This window comes from Peromyscus eremicus, chromosome 10 (genome assembly GCF_949786415.1).
Source record: "Peromyscus eremicus chromosome 10, PerEre_H2_v1, whole genome shotgun sequence".
Lineage (NCBI taxonomy): Eukaryota > Metazoa > Chordata > Mammalia > Rodentia > Cricetidae > Peromyscus > Peromyscus eremicus.
Genome location: NC_081426.1, coordinates 68744439 through 68769337, shown reverse-complemented (window position 1 = coordinate 68769337; position 24899 = coordinate 68744439). Strand labels below are relative to the sequence as shown.

The window sequence follows — 24899 nt, the reverse complement described above, 5'->3', positions numbered from 1 at the left end:
TTTGAAAGGTAAACATGAAACAATCAACCAGACTAACATCCTCTTTCCCCCTCACCACTACCACAGCTTGATCTTACAAAAGACAGTAAGCTCAAAGCACTACATACCTGTTTGTCTTTCTGCTGGCTCCGATCTCCTGATGGCCAAAGTCTCCAGGAATCATTATCAATAACATCAGCAAGAACAATCTCTTTGGTGGTTACATCAACACCAAATTCAATCTAGAAGCAGCATATCACCAAGGAAATGATTTGAAAGAAGCACACACTACTACAGACATTTCTTAGTTACATCCTTCATTTTTACAACCTATTTTATCAGTACCTTCATATCGACCAGTGTACAGTTAAGGGGCAGCCAAGATTTCTCCAGTATTTCAAAAATAGCTTGTGTAGCATGACTCATGATGTCCACTTCAGTCTGGCCTATAACAAGTCCAGCAAAACAAAACTTTGCAGCAATGAGCTGCTCTTCAGACCACTGTGGGTCATTATTGGCATCATCCTGAGAGTAAAACATAGCAGTACAGTTAATTTAAACCTCGAATTTTGAACTTTCCAGAAAAAATAAAGTCCTCTTTTGCCTTGAATGTGTTCCTAAGAATTGAAATTTTCGCCAAGCAGTGGTGGCACATGCTTTTAATCCCAGTACTCGGGAGGCTGAGGCAGGTGGACCTCTGAGTTTGAGGCCATCCTGGTCTACAAATCTAGTTCTAGGACAGCCATGGCTTCACAGAGAAACCTTATCTGGGGGGGCGGGGGAGAAGAATTGATATTTTTTAATCTAATTTTCTCCCAGAATACTCTATGATTCAAGTAATTATTTTTGTTTATCTACTTAAAAACTTGCATTTTCATTTGTGTGTTGTGTTCCATGTGTGCAGATGAGACCAAATTCTGGTTCTCTGGAAGAGTAGCAGGTGCTGAACCACCATTCAGGCCTTAACTTGACTACTTGACTACCTACTATGTGCACTTCGCTCGCACATAACTCGCCATTTGTACACCATATGCGTGCCTGGTGCCCATGGAGGCCAGAAGAGGGAAGCAGACACGCTGGAAGTAGCTATAGGCAGAGGTGAGCAGCCGTGTGGGCACTGGGAAGTAGAGTTACAGGCAGAGGTGAGCAGCCGTGTGGGCACTGGGAAGTAGAGTTACAGGCAGAGGTGAGCAGCGTGTGGGCACTGGGACTTGAGCCTTAAGCGAGTGCTCCTAACTGCTGAGCCATCTCTCCAGTCCCTCATTTGTTGACTTTTAATAGTTCTTTTAAGTTATTTAGATACGCAACTCATTCTAGGTAGTGAAATACTCAAGCCAAATTTATCCTCTCCCTGTAAAGCAATTTTTATGTGTATAAATGTATTTGTGTCATGTGTATTTGCATTTTTAAGCAGTTAATTGTATAACATGTACGTATTATGATTAAAGTTATAGAAATCCCAGCACTTGGGAGGCAGAGGAAGGCGGATCTCTGAGTTCAAGGCCTGGTCTAGAGTGAGTTCCAGGATAGCCAGGCAGGGCCACACAGAAAAACCTTGTCTCGAAAAATCAATAAAACAAAACCAAAAAAAAAAAAAAAAAAAAAAAATCTTATGGACAGTGTCTCATTAGATGGCCCAAGCTGGGCTTGAACTAGTAATTTTTCTATGCCCCTTCTTTCCTTTACATTTTATTTCTAAGTAAGGTATGGACATTTTGCCTGCATGTGTGTGTGCCTGCATTCCAGAAGAGACCATGACATCCCTGGAACTGGAGCTGACTAGCTGTGAGCCACAACGTGAGTGTTGGGATCAAACTCGGGTCCTCTGGAAGAGCAGATACCTTAACCGTGGAGTCTTCTCTACAGCTCCTGCCTTCATCCCTTGCTTACCAGGCAGGAATACAGGTGTGTATCACAAGGCTCACCACGCAACTAAATCTTTTTAAAACCTGACTTATCATTGCTAATGTAAGCATATATTATCAACATGAATTTCTAGCATGGCACATTGCAGTATCAGATGTTTCAATAATGTTTAACATTTTGAGTTTGTGATTGAAGTCACGAAAGCAATCACCTTGAAGAACATCTCCACCTTTGGTGGGTAAAACTTATATCCCTCCTTTACACCAGGATTCCTTTTGAGAAAAGATCCAGTTGCTATTCTTCGGCACACCCATTCAATTGGGATCATTTCACATTGGGGTGCAATGAAAGCAGTCTCCCCATATTTCCTGGTGAAAGCGGTTTTGATACCTACATATTGATGATAAAAGGGGGAGAAAAGCAGTAAATTTTTCTTTAAAGGTAAGTAAGACCCTAAAGAATAAAGTTCTCACCCTTTAATTTTCTTTCCTCTTTCAATTTATTCTGATGCACATATATGTATGTGGGTGAGTGTTTTTGTACGTGGAGACATTGCAAAGCCAGTTCTCCCCTCTGTACATGGTTTCTGGGGGTAGAACTCAGACAAGTTAGGCTTACACAGCAAGTGCTCTACCTGCTTAGCCATCTCAAAACACCCATCAAAAAACCCCCACCATGGGATTAGAGAGATGGCTCAGCAGTTAAGAGTGCTTACTGCTGTCCTAGAAGACCACGGTTCCAGGCACCCATGACCCTTATAACCAGCTCCAGGACATCCAATGCCTCTGGCCTTTTATGGCAGGTGCACTCAAATGCACATACCCCCACACAGACATACATAATTAAAATTAAAATAATAAAATGTTTTTCTATTAGTTATCAAAACAGCCGACAGTTTCATTTTCATATCACATGGCAAACCACACACCAGGTCTAAAGTCCAGTTCAGAGTGTTTTACCCTCCAGGTAGTCAGTGTATTCTAAGGACACCAAGTCTCTCCCCTCCATACTACCGACTATCTAACTGTAGAAAGCACATAAATCATCTGAGTGGTGTTAAGTTACCTCTAAAGCTAACCTGACTACAGAATTCTCATGTTCTACAGTTCAGTATCAATCAGAACAGCCCTAAATCCTGAAGATAGCTTTTCTTTTAATGTTAAATGTCCTTGAGAAAGCATCCATCACGTGTTCTTCCATTCTCTTCTCTTTGACTATAACTGAAAATCTAAGCCAAAGAGCTGTTTGGAATGGAACCTGTGACTTTGGAAACTAATAACCTCTCTGATAATAGTTTAAATATATCATCATGCACTAGAGAGGCAGATCTGCAGTTGAGAGCATTGCTTTTGCAGAGCTCAGTGTGGTTCCTAGCATCCTCACCAAAGTTTACAACCACCTGTAATCTAGTTCTATGGGACTAAATGCCCTCTTCGTATACCAGAGCTCATGCATGCATGTGGTGCCCCATCCCCGACACACTTCAACACATACACATAAACTTGGAAAACAAAACCTCAAGATCCAATAAACAGTAATAATAAAAAAAAAATCCTAACTGGCTCCCTTTACTGCAATATTCCGTACAATCTTCTAACTTATCCACTGGAAGAAAAGTCTTCCTTCAGTTTTTCAAAAGGTGGACCTCTGTCCTAAGTTCAGCCCAGTCACTTATACTTCGAACAGCAGGGCAGGAAGGCACAGCTGCTATCTTCAAATACTTCTCAGCGTTTATAAGCAGAAGAGGGACCTACAATCTGTACTGTCTAAAGTAGGCAGAACAAAGAAACAACTGTGCAGCATTCCAGGGAGTACACTCCGTTATGACTTGATGTTGCTAATACCAGGAAGGCTTCTTTCAGAGTTAAATTCCCTAAGGCTAAAGATTGCCCTGCAGAGGGAAATTACACCAGTGGTTTACCTGACCGATGACTGTAGGAAACTGTTAGTTTCTTAAATTCTTTTCTTTGTGGGAGGTGGGTTTGAATGCTTGGTCCCCAGTTGGTGGAACTGTTTGGGATTAGGTGTGGCCTGGTTGGATGAGGTTGTCATGGCTCTGATGTTTCAAAAGCCCAAGCTATTCTCAGTTAGCTTTCTGTGCCTCGTATTTGTGGTGTAAGCTCTCAGCTATTGCTCCAGTGCCCTGCCTGGCCTGGCCTGCCTGCCCCCCACCCCCACCCCCAATCATGGCCATGGACTCTACTCCCTGGAACTATAAGCCCCAAATTAAATACTTTCTTTTATAAGTTGCCTCAGTCATGGTAACAGAAAAGTAACTAAGACTGTGGGCAATATTGGAGATTGAACGTCAGTCTTTGTGCAAGCTAAGCAAGTACTATATCACCGAGCTATCCCCAGCTTAAGGTTTCTCTGAACTTAAACACCATTACTTCCAAACCAGTAAACTGTAACAGTGAACCTGAAAAGCTCTTGCCTTGATTTTAGTATGTGCAGCTTAGCCTGTGAGACTTTCCTAAACAGGTTAACACCCAGAGAAAGAGCCAGTTACCCGCATTTGAAGTAATAAAATACACGGGTAAGCATAACGTGTTCTTAATCCAAATAATTTCTCCCCCTGAAAACTGGTGTATATGAAAGACACAGAGGAGGCACTCACCAGCATCCTGTAACAACTGAAAAATACAGCTGGTAATCTTGTTGGAGATCGCGGCTTTGCCTTCCAGGTGGTTCTTTCTAGCTGCATTTCCTGCTGTAATCTGGTCCTTGGACTTCAGGAGGACTCTTCCTGGATAATCTAACAATTCGTAGACTTCTTTCGTCTTGCCCTCATAGAGTTTTCTCCCAATGTTCAGTACTGTGGAAATAAAACAGAACTGTATCCGATTCAGGAAGATTTCCCAATATTAAAGAATCAGCTAAAGCTGGGCGGTGGTGGCGCACGCCTTTAATCACAGCACTCGGGAGGCAGAGGCAGGCAGATCTCTGAGTTCGAGGCTAGCCTGGTCTACAGAGCGAGATCCAGGAAAGGTGCAAAGCTACACAGAGAAACCCTGTCTCGAGGGAAAAAAAAAAATCAGCTAAAACGTTGAATCACTGCATAAAAAGTGATTAATATAAATAAAAACCATTTGCATAAGCCTTATACTCTTCAAGGTATCATCACATAACTTTGTTCGTTTAATTGTATTAACTACAGATTAGAAAACTAAGGCTCACAGAAGTTGAGGTCACACATTTAGTATATGCAGAACTAGAAATAATCCCAAACCTTCTGATATCAACACCATGCTTTCTGTACTATCAACTTGTCTTTGAACCAAAACAATTAAAATTAATGTAACCATAGTATTTTTGTACACACAAGTACAATACATTATTTAAAGTAACTTACAGGAGAAAAATGCTTTATTTTTCCTGACTTTTCTAACAAAGTAAATGGGAAAATTCAGAATAATTTCTTGTGTAAGAGGCTGCGTCACTCATCTAAAAACCTGACAGGTGGTAGAGGTAGTGACAGCGGAGCTTGCAGAACGTCTAAAAGTCTAGGTTGAAAGTCTAGCAAAGGAAAAACAAATAACTCCCAAACCAAGACATTTTTATGACATTAAGTTCTGAAGCTAGCCCCACCCGACTCCTGCTAGGCATGGAGACAACAGCAAGCTTTCCTCTATTTACATTTGGGTTAGTTAGCCATCTGGAAGAATATTATTTCTCAGTCTTCTGCCACCAGTTAAGTATCCTCTCCTCGTCACTGAGTTTGCAAGGAAGTACCAGGAAATGAATACAAAAGCATTTTCTTCTTTTCTGAGACAGGGTCTCACTCCATAGCCCTGGCTAGCCTGGATTGCCCTTTGTAGACACATCAGCCTAACCTCAAACTCGGAGATCCATCTGCCTCTGCCTCACTGTGATGAAAGATGGATGCATCACCAGACCAGGCAAAAGCATCTCATCTTAATGTCAATCTCAGTACCTAAAGAACACTAGAGTCCACATTAGAATGATCTAGATGGAAATGAAAAGTAACCAAAGTTTAAAGGTATAGGGAATTGCTTCTCATGTTTCCACAACATATTTACCCTCAGTACTTTTCCAGGGTATCTGTATGCCAGGACTATGGACTCAACAGCAAACAAAATTTGGCTTCTGCTCTCAAGGGACCCAAGAGTCTTAAAAGAAGCTGGTACTAAATAAGAAATCATAATAGAATAAAATAGAGACTATGGGATCCCATATTCACAGCAGGGTCCCCTTACTTACATCAGAGAAGCCTAGAACAAAGTTCCATGGAGCCCTGAAAAATGATCAAACTCACCAAGAGGTAATTAAAAGTGGCAAGGCCAAGTAATGCCAGTGTGGAGCAGGCCAGTGTGGCCGAGCACTTGGTGCTCTAGTTATGTGTAGATTGGAAGCGGTCAGAGCAGCAGGGGATAGAGTTAGGAGAGTCAGCCGGGGAGGGCAGCCTGCTCTACAGGGCAGCTCCAGGACAGTTACACAGTGAGACCCTGCCTGTAAAAACTAAACAGGAGTTGATTACGTCACACCACCAGCTGCCACAGGAAAACGAGTGTCCAAGAAGGAAACCAATGGCCTAGCATTGGCTCCGTGTTCTTGAAACGGACTGCAGGGAGACTGCAGGGAGACAGGTGAACTGACCTTTGGCCTGGACCAAACTAGATTTCTGAAACATTAGTTTTACAACCTGTTACCCACACAGTATACTGACTCTTTCCTCCAAACTCCCCAGAGATAATTTTCTTATATATATATATATATCTCCCTGTAAGTGATCTGTTTTCAATCTTTCTTGTGGTTAAAACTGTAAAGAGGTCATCTTGTAAAAACTCAATACACCATTCAAATCTATTTGCCTTTCAGTATCTGGGATCACAATCCTAATTAGCACTAAACACATCTAATTTTTCTTTTTTTTCATCTAGCTAAATTTGATTGTACGTAGACAACTAGTAAATTGTCTAATGATAAATAATTTGATTAACAGTTTCCACTGTGGTGTAGTAACCTAATGTCTAGAAGGATCAACAAAATTTAAAAAGCCCTGTAGGCTATAGCTCTAGTTTTGAGCTCTAAATTTATTTCTCTATTTCCTTTCTAGAACTCCAACTTCTTTAATTTTTCTCATCAGCCATGTTGAGTTTAGACTTAACCTGAGGACCAGGGGGTGGTTAAGTACTAAGGAAAGAGCAGTGGACAGACTCAGTATGTTAAAAGAACAGAGTTAGTAATGGAAAACAAAGGGGCTGGAAAGGTGTTTCTGCAGTCAAGAGTGCAACCGCTCTTGCTTAAGACCCAAATTCAGTTCCCAGCAGCCACACTAGGTGGCTCACATTCACCTGTACTCCAGCTCCAAGGCAGGACCCATGAGCACCTGTACTCACACGCACACATCCACACCAGAAGTAAAACAGGGTCTGTAGAAGACGGCTCAGCAATTAAGAACACTTGCTGTCTTGCAGAGAAGCCAGGTTCAGTTCCTAGTACCCACATGGTGGCTTACTCACAACCATTCTAAACTCCAGTTAAAGGGACTCGAATGCCTTCTGACCCTTGCCAGCACCAGGGGCACACGTTGCATGTGGTATGCATACATACATGCAGGCAAAACACATTAAAGAAAAACGCAAAATAAAACATCTTTTTAAAACTACAAGTTTTAATAGGCTAAAATGAAGCCAGGCACCTCTAGTCCCAGTATTTGGGACGGGGAAGCAAAATGCAAGTCCAGACTCTGCCACATGAGTTCCAGGCCAGCCTGGGCCGAATCACAAAATAAAAAGACTAAAACGAGAAAATTAAGTGAGCAAACTAAAAGTTTCTACCAATTGTTCTAAAATTTACCCAAACCTATATACTCATCATGTAATCTTTAGTGATTTTAAACAATGGGCATAAAAAATATAGGTGTGGAGCCCAGTTCCAATAAATACATCTGTGAAAACACTTCTGCATCGAAGGCTTGGAGAACACTGTGGAAGAAGGGGCGGAGAGACTGTAAGAGGCAGAGGAGCAGGGAGTTTGCTGAGATCATGTCTCCCGGCAACATCAGAAGCTACACCCATAAAGTCTCACCAGCATGACTGTCCAAATGTAAGCTGAACAAGGAGGGGTACCGACGGACACGATAAAATGAATGGAAAAAGCTCATGGGGCTTCAACCCTACACAAAGAGCTGCCGGCAACTGAGGAAAGCTGGAATCAGGAGAGGTGGTCTTCCCCAACACCAACTGGTTGCCCAGTGCCAATGTTCAGCCTTGAAAACAGACATACAAATAACATAAGAGCCGAGTGGGTTATATTTAATACATATGTATGTAGATAAACATATGCACACAATAACAGTTAAGAAAAAGAGGCCATGAATTTAAGGACAGTGGGAGGGTGTCTGTGGGAGAGAGTGAAGGAGGAAAGGGAGAGGAAAACCGCTATAATCAAACCTCAAGAATTAAGAAACGAACTACAAAAACAAAAAAAAATTAAAAAGAAAAAACATGTAGGAAGCATATGCTTCAAGTATCAAAATGACTGTTGAAAATTAATAGGCCAGGTGGGCAAGGTGGTATGTGCCTTTAATCTCAGCAGGTCCTGGGAATTCCAGGCCAGCCAAGGCTATACAGAGACCATGTTGCAAAACCAACCAACACACACGCGCGCGCACACACTCCAACCCCATAAATGGGTGAATTCACACAGAAACAGATGAAGTCTGAGATCGGTTTCATGGAATTTAAATTTAAGTCTTAAAAAAAAAAAATCCTAGCACTGTGCTGTCCAATAAGGATACACACTGCAAGTTTCTGAGTACAAAGGGCCTTTTAGAAGGCACAAAAGCCGTATCTATTAAAAAGGCCTTTAACTCCAGTTCCAGGTGACCAGATACCCTCCAGACTTCTCAAGCATGCCCAAACATAGCATCCACTCACATAAACACACATATAAATGCGGGGGGGGGGGGGGGATATGGAACCGAAGGGGGAAGATTCTAGAGATTTTTAGAAGTTTAGGCACCTTGATGTGAGAAAAATTCCGGGCCAAGGTCCCTATTTATGAAGCTGTAGCACCGTTGTTTTTGTTTTGTTTTTCATAAGTGGGAAAGAACGTGCTGGGGCACCAACCCAAACTATTTACTTCATTACCTAGAAACTTTTTTTTATTATTATGTAGTGTTCTGTCTGCATGTATGCATGCAGGCCAGAAGAGGGCGCCAGATCTCATTACAGACGGTTGTGAGCCACCATGTGGTTGCTGGAAATTGAACTCAGGACCTCTGGAAGAAGAGCCAGTGCTCTTAACCTTTGAGCCATCTCTCCAGCCCCCTAGAAACTTTTGTTGTGGTCCAAGACAGCATTTTATTATTATAAAAGCTACAAACCAATCTTCCTGAGGCTCTTACCATGCAGAGACAAAATGGTAGCGTAATTAGCCAAATCTATCAAACAAAAAGTGATAAACTAGTTTGCCTTCGATTTTGACGCTCTCCAAAGTTATCGTGGAATCAAAGACTACCAGCTAGTACCGATCGGTACTCGCCCACACCCGTAACCCGAAATTCTAGGCAAGCCTGGACCACAAATCTAGCTAGCACTTGATCAAAACAAAAAGTCTGGACTTACAGTCATATTATTAAACTATTAACCTTACGGCAAAGGAGATTATTGGTGTATTAATCTTACCAGAATAAACAAGACTTGGGTTGAAAAAGTCTGCTAGATTTTCCTGGTTGTTTACCTATCACAGTTCCTAGGCACTTCGTTATTATCTGGCCATTTCTCCTCCGGAGTACCTTCCCACTCTGCTACTTTCCTCCAGTCCCGGGGCCATTTCTGGGTATTTCCGGAGGCCCGGAGTGCTTAGGGTCCCATGCCCGTCTCCCAGCGCTTGGACCACGTGTGCAGGGTCCAGGACCCAGGCGCCATCGTAGGGTAGCGAGCAGGACACTGTAGCAGGAAGGCTGCAATCCGACCCCGGGGCTGCACGTGTCCGCGCCAAGCATGCCAACTTCCTGCTGGGGGATAGGGCGACTCTAGCGGGTCCAAAAGCCGGCTACTCACCCTCAGCTGTCGCCATTATCCGCGGTGGGACGGAAGTGTAGCCCGCGCGGGAAAGAGAACCAGCGCTCTGGAAACAAGAGGGATCAGAGGCTTAGGGGAGCGAGGAAGGGCGGTGCAACGCACAGACACGCCCCCAGACAGAGCCGCTAGCACGGGTCCGTCTGTGTTGCCCTAAGGTGACCGCCAAGTCCTGGGCTGGCCGCGCCCGGGGCTGGGATCGCCTCCCCGGGCTTCCCGCCGCGCAGGCGCGCTGACGCGACCCCGCTTCCGGGCGGCCCTGCGCCGTAGTTCCCAGCAGCGGAAAGTGGCGCGCAGGCTGCAGCCCCCGCCGGCCGGGAGAGGGTTCTGGGTCGGAGCGAACCAAGTCCCGCCGGCCGGGGGAAAGCGTGCGACCAGGGGCACGCACGGCTCACATCTTCTGAGGGATAAACACCACTACATGAACTCCTCTCATCACCTACGTCTCGGAGCGGGAAGATAACGGAGACTTCCACGTGCAGGAAGACGAGCGCTCCTGACCTCTCCCGCGGAGAACTGACCCCACCCCCTTAACTCCATAGCCCCGCCCCGTCCCTTGCGGTAGCTGATTGGCGGGGCGCTGGAGGCCGAACTGGCCACGCCCCCCTGGGGAGGCGCGCGCCGCCGCAGTAGCGAGAACCTAGCCCGCGGGGAAGGAGGAGGCAGTAGTGAGAGGTTCTGAAGCCCGCTAGAGAGGAGCGGACAGCTGGTTGGCGCTCGGACCACGCCGCGGCAGCAGGTCCCTCCACGTGCTTTCGGCGGCGCCATGGAACTGGAGGAGTCGGGGATCCGTGAGGAATGTGGCGTGTTCGGATGCATCGCTTCTGGAGAGTGGCCCACGCAGCTAGATGTGCCACATGTGATCACTCTGGGACTCGTGGGGCTGCAGCACCGGTGAGCAACAGGGTGAGGGGTGGGGGTGGAGTGGCCAGTCTTTTGCACAGCTCCGCGAGCCGCTTCTCAGCTCAGGAGCTATGGACACCGCAGGACTAGGAGGCTGGATCTCGCGAATCAGGACCAGTACCTGCTCAGGGCATTGACCCAGTGGGGGTGGGGTACACCTTGCCTCATAGACATTAACCTAGCCTGTCGCGTTCCTCCCTAAATTAAACGCTCTTTACTGGTTAACTCCAAGAATGTGCACCTCTCCTGCGGGTTCGTTATGCTCGAGTTTGCTTACACTAGCCGGGTTGGGAAGGAATCCTTCAGATCTCCTTGAACCTAGAACTGTTCTTGAGATAAGCTTCTGTAAGGTGGTGGCTGGTGAAGGTCCTCCAACAATTTTAGTTTTTTTTGCGCGTGGCCTCCAGCTTGCCGAATCTTTGTTTGCAAGGGCAGAGCTATTGAGCAGATTGTCAGCCTGAAAGCAGTTATAGGTTTGGGGGTTATGAGTTTGAAAGTGGTTACAGCTATGGGAATTTGGGGAATCCAGAGTTCAGATCCAGGGAAATAGGACTAGTACACATTCCAAACGAGTCACAGTAGTAGATTTCATGTACGTTAACTCAAATCATAGGGCGAAGATTGATTGGTAAAGCTTTAATATAATAAATGAAAATAGTAAGAGCCAATGGCGAACTCCCTTCTTTAAAGGGGGAGAGGAGTAGTGCTTGATGTCAAGATACATATTGACTTGGAAAAATTGGGATATGCCTTCGAAGTAAACAAAACAAAAAAAAGTTTGCTTCCATAATCTTTCGTTTTCTTACCACAAAATTATACAAACTAGGATTTGCATGTCTCCCCAAAGTATCACAACGTTTCACAAGACAATAAATACAGTAGCAACAACTTCTAGAACAGACCTGGGCAATAATATCAGCAATGTGGGTGCCACATGTATAAATGCATTCCTAATGATTACCTTTCCCTTGCCAAACTTAACTTACAAGTAGGCTTTTTGCTTTTTCCTCAGCCCCAAATCATTGTTTTGAGTTTCGCATTCTGTGTACTCCTTGTTTACTAAAAAGCATCTGGGAGCGGGTGCTGGTGGTGGGACACACCTTTAAATCCCAGCACTGGGGAGGCAGAGGCAGGCAGATCTCTGTGAGTTTAAGGCCATCCTGGTCTACAGAGCAGGTTCCAGGACAGCCAGGGCTACACAGAGAAACCCTGTCTCAAAACAAACAAAAAAAACATGTAGAATGAATCAACACAATTTTTTTTTTACTTTGAGTAGCTGTCTTGAATAATTATGAGTTGACCTTGTAATAGAGTTCTCATTTTAAAAATGCACAAACTTAGCATGTTCAATTTGAGAATTTAGAAATAAACACACACACACAGCTGGGGGTGGTGGTGGTGGTGGTGGTGGTGCTGCTGCTGCTGCTGCTGCACGCGTTTAATCCCAGTACTCAAGAGGCAGAGGTAGGCAGATCTCTGAGTTCAAGGCCAGCCTGGGCTTCAGACCTAGTTCTAGGAAAGGCTCCAAAACTACACAGAGAAACGCTGTCTCAAAAAAAAAAAAAAGAAATACAAGAAATACACACACACACACACACACACACACACACACACACGTAACAACAATTAATGAAAAAGAAGGGGTATGTGGTAGGATTTGGAGGGTAGAAGGGAAAGGGGAACTGATATGATTATAATCTTAAAAAAATGTTGAGAGCTGGGAATGTGCTCAATGGTAGAACACTTGCCTAGGTTCAGTCCTTAGTAGTAAAAATTTTTTTTTTCAAAGAGAAATAGAAGTCTGGTTGTGTGATTCTGAGGAGCAGTAGTTTCTAACACTGTTAGATGATATTTTGAATACCATTAGGAGCAGTGGGAATGGACCTAGGGAATGTCAGACAGTGGATGAAAGTGACGCCATCTTTTTCCTATCTATTGGCACCGTTTTGGTCCGTTACTCAGAAAGCTTCCCTCAGCCTTCATTTTTCATTTGTGTTCGTAGCTCTTTAAATGTGCTGAGGAAAAGGCAGCTTTTTCAAAACTGAGCATGCCAAATGTGGCAGCACACGCCCCAATCCCCCAGCACTGGAGAGGCAAACAGATCTCTTGGGTTTGAGGCCACAGAGCAAGTTCTAGGCCAGCCAGAGCTACAGGGGGAAACCCTGTCTCAGTACAACTTGATTTCTAGTTACATGCCCTATGTTATGTTTGCTATAGTTGCTCTTCTATGAAGGAACTGTGAGATTAGATAATGTAAGGACAATAAAGATAAGTGGTGTCAATGGGTTGTATTATATACTGGAGAGTATAATCTCAGCGTCAGCGTCGGCAATAACACAGAGGAGTCTCGCTACCAAGGGAGGGAGAGAGGGAGAGAGGAATTGCTTTATTAGGATGGCTATTTAATTAAACTAAGCAAGTCTTTGTTAGGAGACTAGTGCTGAAAATAGGACTGTGGTATTTCTTTTTCTTTTGATCAGCAACGATAAGCTAGTTTCTGGGGGTATTCATGTACTAGAGAACAACTTATGATTTTCTTGACTAAGAATGACATCATTGAGGTTTACCTAGTTCTCACTACGGATCCTAGGCAAAGCAAAATTTTAAATTAGTGAAAGGTCCTTACTTTGGTAGAATTGACATTAATTGAAAAATCAGTGGAGCATCCTTGTGTTTAGAAGGTATACGCTAAAATAGCAGATCGGGGTCAAAGAAAAATTAAGAATATGTTTTGAGGGAAGGCGTGCTCAGGATTGTACAAGAGCCTTGCATTGGCTAAGCACACACTGTTCCACCAAGTTACACACCCAGCCCAAGAGCTAATGTATGTATGGCATTGAATATGGGAATATTAAAACCTGAAACCTAGAAAAGTGGCCATATGTAGATATATAGTAGAATTATAGACACTATTTCTTCATAAGAGGGGTAGTTTATTGTAGAAGCCTCCAATTTTACTTATCACATGAGGATGTACTCAAATAAATTGAAAACATCAGGTCTGGTAGTTTGCAGAGTTCTGAACAAACTAGACATCTCTAGTAGATGACTTTTCTCTTTAAGTCATCCTCATATCTTATGGAGAGTAGAATGGGCTGGACCTATTTAAAATTCCATAAAAGGAATTACTAGACACATGCCATGAACCCCTACTTAAAGGTTCATTGTATAGTGTGGATATGGTTTATCCTCCAAAGGTTTGTGTGTGGGAAGTGGCCCTCGGTGTGGCAATACTCTACTGGTATCTTTTTTTGTTTGTTTTTTTTTCGAGATGGGGTTTCTCTGTGTAGCTTTGCGCCTTTACTGGATCTCGCTCTGTAGACCTAGAACTCACAAAGATCCACCTGGTTCTGCCTCCCAAGTGCTGGGATTAAAGGTGTGCGCCACCACTGCCCGGCTCTACTGGTATCTTTTAAGAGATGGGAGCCAGAGGCAGGCGGATCTCTGAGTTCAGGGCCAGCCTGGTGTGCAGCGGTAATTCCAGGACAGCCATGGCTACACAGAAACTCTTGTCTTGAAAACCAAAAAGGAGAGAGAGAGAGAGAGAGTTTGCAGGAAGGTGAGTGGCTGGGTATTGTGGATTAATGGTGGTCTCCCTGCGTTAGTTCTCTGAGAGCAAGTTGTTATTATGGGAGTGAGCCTGACCCTTGAATTCTTTTGGCATTCTGTCCAACTATGCTTTCCCTTTTTTCCTCCCTCCTCATTAATCTTGACCCTTACCATGGAGTCATCCACATTGAGGTCCTCACCAGAAGCTAAACTGTGGGACTTCCTGAACATGGACTTTCAGCCTCCCAATCTAACCAAACTAACCATTTTAAAGAAACAAAGTGCCTAGCTGGGCATGGTGGCACACGCCTTTAATCCCAACACTTGGGAGGTAGAGGCAGACGGATCTCTTAAAGTTCAAGGTCTGATTGGTCTGCAGAGTGAGTTCCAGGATAGCCAAGACTACACAGAGAAACCCTGTCTCAAAAAAACCAAAAGAAAACCCAAACCAAAAAACAAAATACCTTGCCTGTTGTATTTTGTTATAGTAACTGAAAATAGATGGTGAATTTTGTTAGATAGGAGATGATTGTGCCTTATGTCAGTGAGTTACCAAGGCACCAGGACAGGAATCAAAACCAACAACTAATAGATATTTTTAGACTTCTAAAAACTTCTGAAGTTTACCTGATGAAGTTGAGGGTCCTGTTGGAAGAAACATTCTGTAGAATCTTCTAGTTCTGTTAAGCTTTCAGGAAACTGGTTTATTTATAATGATCTCAGGAGAAGTTTTCTTGAGAGATATAGACACTGGTTCAGCAACAGCACCAGAAAAGCACTCAGTAGGGAAAAACGGCCCCCGTGGGAAGCAGTATATTCAGGAACACAGTAGGAGCTTCTCAGGGACCTTGTTTGAGATTCTAAAGAAAGGTTGGTGATGTTAACCATGAAGATGAAACACCAGCTTCATCTTGGGCAATTCTCATAACCTCTAGATGTGTTTTCTCATATCTTGGCTACACCGAAGTATTTAATTTTAAAGTTCTAGTGTTGAGATGTAGTTGGTTCCGAATAATGCTTTTATGCTGTTAAGCCTTGTGGCAATTTCTTTTTCGTGACAGATTCGCTGGAGGTTAAAGTGGGGGACAACTCATCAGACCTACATTTTAGAAATAAAAAAAAGGAGTAGATTTTCACCTTACTAAAAGAGTTGGGAAGTGGGGGTCGGGGATCAAGTTTCCTCTTCTCCAATACTGTTGCATGCCTCTTAAGCACGGGGATAATGTATTCCAAGAAATGCATCATTAGGCTGTTTTGTTGCTGTGCTCATCATAGCTCTTAGCATACACTCTTGTTCAGGTCAGTCACTCAACAAAGTGTTTTGAGCCAATCAAGAGACTTGGTAAACATTAGATGTAGGAGGCTGCTGCCAGGGTATCACAGCCTGGTTGTTTTACATCACGGAGCCTTTTTATAAATAGCAGGGCACTAAAATAATGATGAAAAGTACAGCCTATAGCAAAATAGAGGAACTAGTAACATTGTTGTCTGCTACCATTACCGGGTGTTATATGCTTGATTTTAGCAGCCTCAAGGTCCAGCCCACAGAGCCACTACCCAGGGTAACTTCAGAGAATGCTTCTCAGGAGTGAAGATTGAAAGATTTCTATAATTTCACACACACACTGGCAAAGTGGTCTTACTCTATTGTACTCTTTACTGCTCCATGTTTTTATTTCTTCTTCCTCTTTTTTCTTCTCTTTATTCTACCCATTACAAATTCCCAAGCCTATATATAGCCATTCATTAACAACTTGTTAGTCATAAAAAAAAAAAACCAAAAAACTACAAAGCAAACTCTGAGGGACAAGCATACCTTGTATATGTAATAAAGAGTCACGTGGCAAAAGCTTGGTTAGTTTAATTAGTGACTGACTATAGCTGCAGGTTATAAAAGTTTGACTCAACTCTTAAAGGGATAGTTACAAGGGTTACAAAAGGAAGAAACTGAACCGATGAGACATCTAAGGAAGAGGCAAAAAAACCACGTGTACTATGTCACATTTCTTAAGTGTGATTAATAATATCCAGATATGGTTAGTCAGTTTTCCTAATAATCATCTGAATCTCAGGACCTAAACAGTCTACTGAGCCTAAAATCTTGCATTAAAAACTGATGTGGAAGTATATGCAAAGTGTTAATTAATTGCTTTTTGAATCAGAGTGGGGAGGTGCCGGTTGAGGAAGCTTATGGCAGCACAGGTGCTGTTGATCTCTGAAGGACTTTGTTATAATAAGGCCAGATACCTGCAGTATTGCCCTAGTTTGCCATAAATCTTCTGAAGGTCTTAGATCCAACAAGGCTAGACACCTGCCCTTCCGCTCTGTGAAGGTTTGTCTGGCCAGTTTGCCCTGTCAGTGGCTAAAGATGAGCACAGACCTCTAACAGTCACACAGAACAATAGAGCTAGTTATGAAGCATATTTAGTATGTTTCTATTCATCACAATTCAACAGTTAAATGAGAAGTCGTCTTCTAGACCATCCACAAATATGTGCGCCCGTAAGATTGAGATGTAATCATGAGGTTACATGTGTACATTACATGAAAATGCATAGTAAATGGGGAGATATTATAGCTGTTATTGCACAAGAAATTACAGATGGAAGCAACAGTTTTCAGAGTCAGTGATCCGTAAACAGTGCTAGACGGGTTACCCCATCAGAGAAGGATACCTCTGGTGGGTTGACATCTGAATTATCAATTGCTATAAGCTGTATCTGCATCACAGCCCGCAATAGCTCGTGACGACCACTCCTGACACTGATATTTTAGTTCTTGTTGTTTTACATACTTCTGCTGTGTAGCCCAGGCTGGCCTTGAAACTGTGATCCTTCTACCTTAGCTTCCTGAGTGCTAGCCTAGTAATACGCTATATTTTGGTTTGGGTGATGGTCACATGAGTATGCTGTCTAATTAGGAGCAGAGGGAGACTAGAACACAGCTTTTCTGCTCTTCAGTCCTGTGTACTTTCCTGTATATAGTCAGCCATCTGTCTATATGCATTCTGTATCCATGGTTTCAACCCATAAATACTGGAAGTTTTTTTTTTTTTTTTTTAACTAAACTTTTGCTGCAAGCCACAGGAAAATGTAATGGAATTCAGCTACTATCACAAAAGCTACTACTTGGAAAGGTCAAGGACTTTCCAAAGGTCAAGCCGTAGCTTAAGAAGTCTTGGTGATATTTTAGCTTTTATATATATATTAGCCGATTCCTGCAATGATTTCCTTCCATGCTATGTATGCTTCCAAGAACTCACAACAGTGTATTTTATCTGAAATACCTATCAAGCATCTAAGGCCAAATGATCTCCTGAATTAAGGTAAATTAAGCTCAGACCCTCTTTTATTCTTATATAGCCTTAATGGTATTTCTATTAACATTATAGACTCCCAACATTTACCCAACCACCTCTAGGAATGTAGTTGGAACACATAAATTCCCTTTTTCTGATATATTAACGGATTTTAGCGCTTAGTTGACCTTCTTTACCACTCCCCTGTTGGGATGGTCACTGCCTGAGGAAAACTCTTGTCTGCCTTTATGACCCTGTAAGAATTCAAGTCTGGTGACCTTGCTTTAGTTAGAGCACTGCTATTGCATGGGCATATCACTGTAAACCTCAGAGTCTGAGGAGGATTTTGACTGGAGAACTAGATGGAGAGCTAGAAGAATGAGATGGAGGATGAGGAAGAGCCAGATGGGGAAGAACGAGATGAGAAAGACCAAGATGGGGCAGAACTGAGATGAGAGAATTAAGATAGAACTTAGAAGGGACAGCAGATAAAGGTAGAGGAAAATCAGGCAAGAAAGGAGCTAGGCATGAGAACAGAACTGAAGCTGTGTAGATAGAATTGTATCCCAGAGGAATAAAGTAGACAGACGAAAGAGCTCGGTGTACTTAGATTCTTTTCCTGAAAATTATTAGTGCCGTTCGTAGCTTCTCTTCTGGGCTCCTAGGAAGAAGATTATAAGGCTGGACCATAATAATATTGAGACTTTTTTTTGGTTTTTCGAGACAGGGTTTCTCTGTGTAGCTTTGCGCCTTTCCTGGAACTCACTCTGTAGCCCAGACTGGCCTTGAACTCATAGAGATCCGCCTGACTCTGCCTCCCAGTGCTGGGATTTAAGGCGTGGGCCACCACCGCCTGGGGAGACTTTTTCTTATATACAGTGTAACTATTTCATAGCAGTTATTGGATTAGATATTATCAGCAATCAAGAGATGGTTTAAAATATATAGGAGGGTATGTGTAGCTTATATACAAATACTATACCTTTTTATGTAAGGAACTTGAACGTCTGCATATTTGGGTTTCTTTTCTATATTGCATCAAAGTATCTGGTTGGCTCAAGTTTTTTGTTTTGTTTTTTGTTTTGTTTTTTGCTTTTTAAGACAGGGTCTCACTCTGTCCCAGGCTGGCCTGGAGCTCTACTTCATCTTACAACAGTCTTCCCGCAGCCTCCGAAGGGAATGAGTTGTCACATCCAGATTGCTGCTTCATTCTAGAATTTTAATTTGCATAATTTTAAAAGGGTTTCAGAGTTTAGCCTGTCTTCAGACTTATTAAAACAGTACGCTCATTATTATCTTCCTTTGGAAGAAAACAAATTTTACAGCTTATTAATTTGTGGGGCCTTTTCCTTTTATATAACTAAGTGTAATTTAAAGGGGTGCAGTTATTGCACTCACCTGGCTGGGAATGTGTCCAGTTGCTTTTAGAGTTCCTCTTCCTCTTAATGAGCTGTAAACTAATTTCCCAGCATTCTCGACTCTCAAATAGTTCACAATGTATTTAGTCTAATTTGTCAGGGACAGGGCTAAATATCTCTGTTATCAGGAAAAAGCAACAAGTTTTTCACAGAAAAAAAAACCCTTGGCATTTTTCAGGCTCTTACTTTTTCCTTGTTACTCACGTGCTTTTTCCTTGTTACAGTTCCTTGGCTTTCAAAATGACCTTCAGATAATTCTTAAACAAGAGAATACGTAACACATGATGGTATATGTTAGTTTTCAAGTATATCAAACTAGGAATATTTAAGTGATTAGAGAAATTAAGCATGAATTGACCAATTACTATTTTGGTTAGAACTTAGAAGAAAATTGAAGTTAAAAATGTGTTTTTCAAATAATAATTACAATTTGTTGAGTAAATAATAATGGTGTATGGATTTTATTTTTAGGAGATTTTTTTTTTTTCCTTGATAAATGCAAAGAGGGAAGTTCTTACAGTTTTGTTAAGGTCATCGCCAGGCTACCATGTTCCCGTTTAGTAGTTCTTGGGCTCCTGCTTCTTAGGATGCAGTCAGTTTCTTCATAAAATCTTGGTTTCTTTGAAAGATGACATTTTTCTTTTGTAAAACTCTGTATTCGTTTTTTCAAATTTTTTTTGGTTTTTTGAGACAAGGTTTCTCTGTGTAGCTTTGGCGCCTTTCCTGGAACTCACTCTGTAGCCCAGGCTGGCCTTGAACTCACAGAGATCTGCCTGCCTCTGCCTCCCGAGTGCTGGGATTAAAGGCGCGCGCCACTACTGCCTGGCTCTCCTACCATATTCTATACCAACTTAGGTATGATAAGGAAGTTCTGGGGTAATATACAATGGAGATCTACCTTCCCACTACTTAGGATAGCATAGATTAAACTGAAAATACCAAAAGAACACTTGAAATCCAGCCCCGCAGACCCTGTATCTAACCTGCTAATCCTTTGAAGTGTCTTCCGGGGTAGTGTTTATAGTATTTTCCTCTGTTAGAAAACAGAGTAATGGTTTAAATTTAATCTGTTCTTGCAATCGAAGGTTGTGCTGAGCCACTGTGGGGGCAAGCTTCTGTCCTCCAAAACATAACCTTGAGACTAAGAACATTGACATCTTCAACCACACTTTGAGAGGTCGTGTGGGAATTGCCTCCTTCAGCATCTTCAAGTATTTCAACTTAACCTTCAAGGCGGTGTGCTGAACTTGGGACTGGGATAGTATTTTCAGACCAAGTCTGTTTGTTCAGGGCCTGACGAAGAACTTCTCGTTTGCCCTTCCTCATAACTAAGGATGTTCCTTACTGCAGTGAGTATGAAGAGAGAGGACCGCTTAGTGGCTTTTGCAGTTTCCATGTTGAAACAGTAGTCTGTATTCACCCAGAGGGTTTGACGAGGCAGATTCTCAACCATAAATATTTAAAGGAACTGCTAGTCTTAAGCCTAGTAAATATCGTGGGTTTATCTGGTGTGCTGGTACTTGTATGAGATGTTGGCAAGTCAGTCGGTTCTTTACACCATGGGTGAAACACTGTCCTGGGATGACATTCTGAGTTAAGTGTCCAAGTGTCTGCTAATAGCACTTTTCTTTAACTCAGTTACATTTTCCTATACTTGGGACAGTATTTTAAAAATAGTGCACTGTGTATGAGCTGGCTTTCTGGAGCCCACTACCTATGGCGGGACGCCTTTCTCAGCCTGGATGCAGCGAAGAGGGGTTGGTCCTGCCTCAACTGAATGTACCAGGCTTTGCTGACTCCCCATGGGAGGCCTTGCCCTTTTGGAGGGGAGTGGGAGGAGGGATGAGAGGGGAATCTGTGGTTAGTATGTAAAATGAATAGAAGTTTTTCTTAAATTAAAAATAAATAAAAGTGGTGCAGTATGTAATGAAGTATCTTGAGCAATATAGATGTTTATAAAATTGATTTTAATAATTCTTTTTTGAGATAAGGTCTCTCTCTGTAGCCCTGGGTGTCCTGCAATTCTCTGTGTACACCAGTCTAGCCTCAAACTCACAGAGCTTCATCTGCCTCTGCCTCCTGAGAACTGGAATTAAAGGCATGTGCCATCATACCTGTAACTTAAAAATGAATTATATTAATAAGCCAATGAGGCAGAATGTAGTTAGGAAGCCTGTAAATAGTTGTACTAGTAGGTATGAGGAGAACCGCCGCAGACCATAGCCCAGCGCTTCTTGTTTACAAGAACTATTTGCACAGTGAGACCAAGATAAAGTTTAGATTGTGGCAAAATCAAGACCTCATGATAGGCTGCATTCTGGAGTCATGTAGGGCCACTGAGTGAAATACAGTGACTTTGTCATAGGGTCTCCCTATGTAACCATGACTGGCCTGGAACTTGCTGTGTAGACCGTGCTGGTCTTGAACTCAGAGATCCACCTGCGTCTGCCTCTCAAGTGCTGGGAATAAAAGCATGCCACCCTGCAATTCCTATTCTTAGTAAATATGTTGTGTAAAATTGACATGAGTTCTGAACCATTGCCCCTAGGGATTATATAGGGTTGGAATCCTATACGCCTCTGGTTATGATATTTTTTTGCCATAGATCAATGTGTAGCTTTTTTTTCCCTTTTTTCGAGACAGAGTTTCTCTGTGTAACCTTGGATGTACTGGAACTCCTTCTGTAGACTAGGTTGGCCTTGAACTCACAGAGATCCGCCTGTCTGCCTCCCAAGTGCTGGGATTAAAGGCATGTGCCACCATAGCCCGACTTCAATATATTACTCTTTTTTTTTTTTTTTTCTCCGTTTTTCGAGGCATAGTTTCTCTGTGTAGTTTTGGTGCCTGTCCTGGATCTCACTCTGTAGGCCAGGCTGCCCTCAAACTTACATAGATCCACCTGGCTCTGCCTCCCGAGTGCTGGGATTAAAGGTGTGTGCCACCACCGCCCGGCTCAATATGTAACTCTTGTGTTCCTGCTTCATGTAATGAATTCATTAACATTGAATTCGCTGCCAACAGTGACTGTAAGTCGAGCCTGAATGAAGGTTATCTGATGTCTTTTCTCCCTAAGGTTCAGCAAAGCTCCTGACTCTTAGAAGCTCTAGATAGCATGGTAGCACAGCACTCAGAGCATTGTTCAAATAAAAGTCACACCCAAGTGTACAAAAATGTGGAAAAACATGGTGGTGCATACCGCTTGGGTGGATCAGAAGTCCAAGGTCATGCTTAGCTACATAGGGAGATAGAAGCCAGTTTGAGCTACATGAAACCCTCTATAAACAAACAATTAATTAGAGCCTGTACGCTGGAAAATGTACCTGTTTTTCAAGTGTTAATGAAGTAACCTTACCTCAGGAGCATAGCTTAGAAACTACATTGACTTCTCAAGTATATTTCAACTTTTTTATTAATGTTTTTCCAGCTTAGGTTCATGGCATTTCATTTTAATTCTGTTAATACTCCTAGAAAGACAAATATGTGAGGAAGGAATTCTCTGGGGCATATGTATGTGGGTGTTCATTTTTCAGTGTGAGAATGCAATCACGAAAACTAGAAATTTAAAGTGAAACAACACAAAAATACACAGCAACCCTTGTTTACACTATGATAGCTAAAATAAAGGCAAGGTCGTGTGCTATCTGACTTTAACTGGGAATGCCTGTATCAGGATATAGCAGATAGCAAATGATCCTTGAAAACACTGCAAGAGTTGATTTTCCTATTGCAGACATAGTAAGTAATGACCAACTGCACCCGGTTACTGGACCAAAGCTGCATATGCTAGTGTGGTAGATTGTTACACAGGCTTTTTGAAGAAAAGTAAACATCTTTTCCCATCAATGAAAAACTTAAGTTTAAAATTTTCTTTCAAGTATAAAGGCTCAGACAACTATCTATAATAGGATCTGATGCCCTCTTCTGGCATGTAGGTACATATGCAAAGCACTCATACAAAAATATAAATAAAAAAATCAAAAGAACCCAAACAGAAACAGCTCAAGGGCTGGAGAGATGGCTCAGAGGTTAAGAGCACTGACTGCTCTTCTAGAGGTCCTGAATTCAATTCCCAGCACCCATGTGGTGGCTCCCAACCATCTGTAATGAGATCTGATGTCCTCTTCTGGCCTGCAGTCATACGTGCTGTATACATAATAAATAAATAAATCTTAAAAGAAAGAAAGAAGAAAAGAAAGAAACAGCTCAAATATCCATCAACCAAAGAATGAAAAATATAGTATATCCATAAGACAATATTATTCAACCACAAAAGAAAATTGAAATACTGATCTGGCTGCAGTGTGAATGAAATTTTTTTAAAAAAACATTTTTTTATGTCGAGGATGGTAGCACACGCCTTTGATCCCAGCACTTGGGAGGAAGAGGCAGACAAATCTCTCTGAGTTCAAGGCCAGCCTGATCTACAGAATGAGTTCCAGGATAGACTCCAAAGCTACACAGAGAAACCTTATCTTGAAAAAGAAAAAAGAAAAAAAAATTATTATGTATGCAGTGTTCTGCCTGCATGCATGCATGCCTGCACACCAGAAGAGGGCACCAGATCTCATTACGGATGGTTGCGAGCCACCATGTGGGTGCTGGGAATTGAACTCAAGACCTCTGGAAGAACAAGCCAGTGCTCTTAACCTCTGAGCCATCTCGCCAGCCCTGTGAATGAAATTTAAAAACAAGATTCTAAGTAAAAGAAGCCAGGCACAAAGGGCCACGTGGTATGATGCTATTTATGTGACATTCCTGGAGTGGTTGTAGGGCAGGTCAGGATGTTCTGAAATTAGATACTTGTGATTGGTGTGACTTTGAATATATGAAATGTTCTGCGCATGCAACAACAGATATGCCCTCTGCCGGCCATCTCAGTGCTAATTTTAATCAGAGGCTAGTGCCATTTTTAATTTCAGCAAGGCATTTTAGTACAGCCAAAAGTTTTAGGGTTAGTCTCAAGTGAACAATGTGGCCTTTCACTTGTGATTTTTTTTTTTAGGTTGAACATCTGAGTAACCTTCAAACGAGATCCATTTTCCTCACGCAGCACCTGTTCAGTGTACCTGATTCCACCCCTCCAACTCAGAATTGACCCATGACTGTCCTTTAAATAGCTATGGCTTGAAAGAGCACAGTATACCAGGGAATTCCAACCATAGAAATGGCAGCTGAGACTGGAGGTGAATCGAGTCAGTTTTGTTTCCTCTCTTGTCTGTGCTTCAAACCCAGGAGGAACAACAAATCATTCATTTAGATCCAAAGAAATGGTAATTGCCACGGCCATTCCATTTTACTTAGTGTAACAGGAGGAGACTGGGAGCTTCTGAGTGTGGCAGCCTCACTGTGATCTCCCAACCCCAGCTGTCATTGAGGAGACTTAAGCATGTAGGTGCTGGGCTGGAGAGATGGCTCAGAGGTTAAGAGTACTGACTGTTTTTCCAAAGGACCTAGGTTCAATTCCCAGCAACCATATGGCAGCTCACAATTGTCTGTAACTCCAGTTCCAGGAGATCCGAAACCCTCACACAAACATACATGCAGGCAAAACACCAATGCACATAAAATAAAAATAAATGTAAAAAAGAAAAAAAAAGAATGTAGGTGCTGACCTGATTGTAACCTGCTGAAATTCAGTGGTTCTCAACCTTCCTCATGCCCCATCTCATGACCTCATGGAAACACAATCTCCAAAGCCATTCCCACAAAGACCCTCACTCTGGGAGTTAGGGCTCCAATACATGATTTTCCTGGGAGCTGGGCGAGGCATAATTAAGTTTATTTATAGTGATACCCTATAGTAATATTTTGTCTTACACACAAAAGCAGAGTATCACT

The 24899-nt window shown here is 42.5% G+C and overlaps 2 protein-coding genes across 2 annotated transcripts in view; one reads left to right on the top strand and one right to left on the bottom strand.

The window, feature by feature from the left end:
* The window catches only part of Paics (phosphoribosylaminoimidazole carboxylase and phosphoribosylaminoimidazolesuccinocarboxamide synthase), a 36155-nt gene that overhangs the window by 6474 nt on the left and 4782 nt on the right, over nucleotides 1–24899 (bottom strand). The window contains 8 exon segments of the mRNA XM_059276050.1: nucleotides 108–221; nucleotides 325–504; nucleotides 2057–2235; nucleotides 4463–4660; nucleotides 9876–9942; nucleotides 14973–15056; nucleotides 15058–15123; nucleotides 19266–19318. Coding sequence (XP_059132033.1) covers nucleotides 108–221; nucleotides 325–504; nucleotides 2057–2235; nucleotides 4463–4660; nucleotides 9876–9942; nucleotides 14973–15056; nucleotides 15058–15123; nucleotides 19266–19318 — 941 coding nt within the window.
* The window catches only part of Ppat (phosphoribosyl pyrophosphate amidotransferase), a 37413-nt gene continuing 23046 nt past the window's right edge, over nucleotides 10533–24899 (top strand). The window contains exon 1 of the mRNA XM_059276051.1: nucleotides 10533–10787. Coding sequence (XP_059132034.1) covers nucleotides 10660–10787 — 128 coding nt within the window. The 5' untranslated portion in view covers nucleotides 10533–10659. The remainder of the gene's footprint in view (nucleotides 10788–24899) is intronic.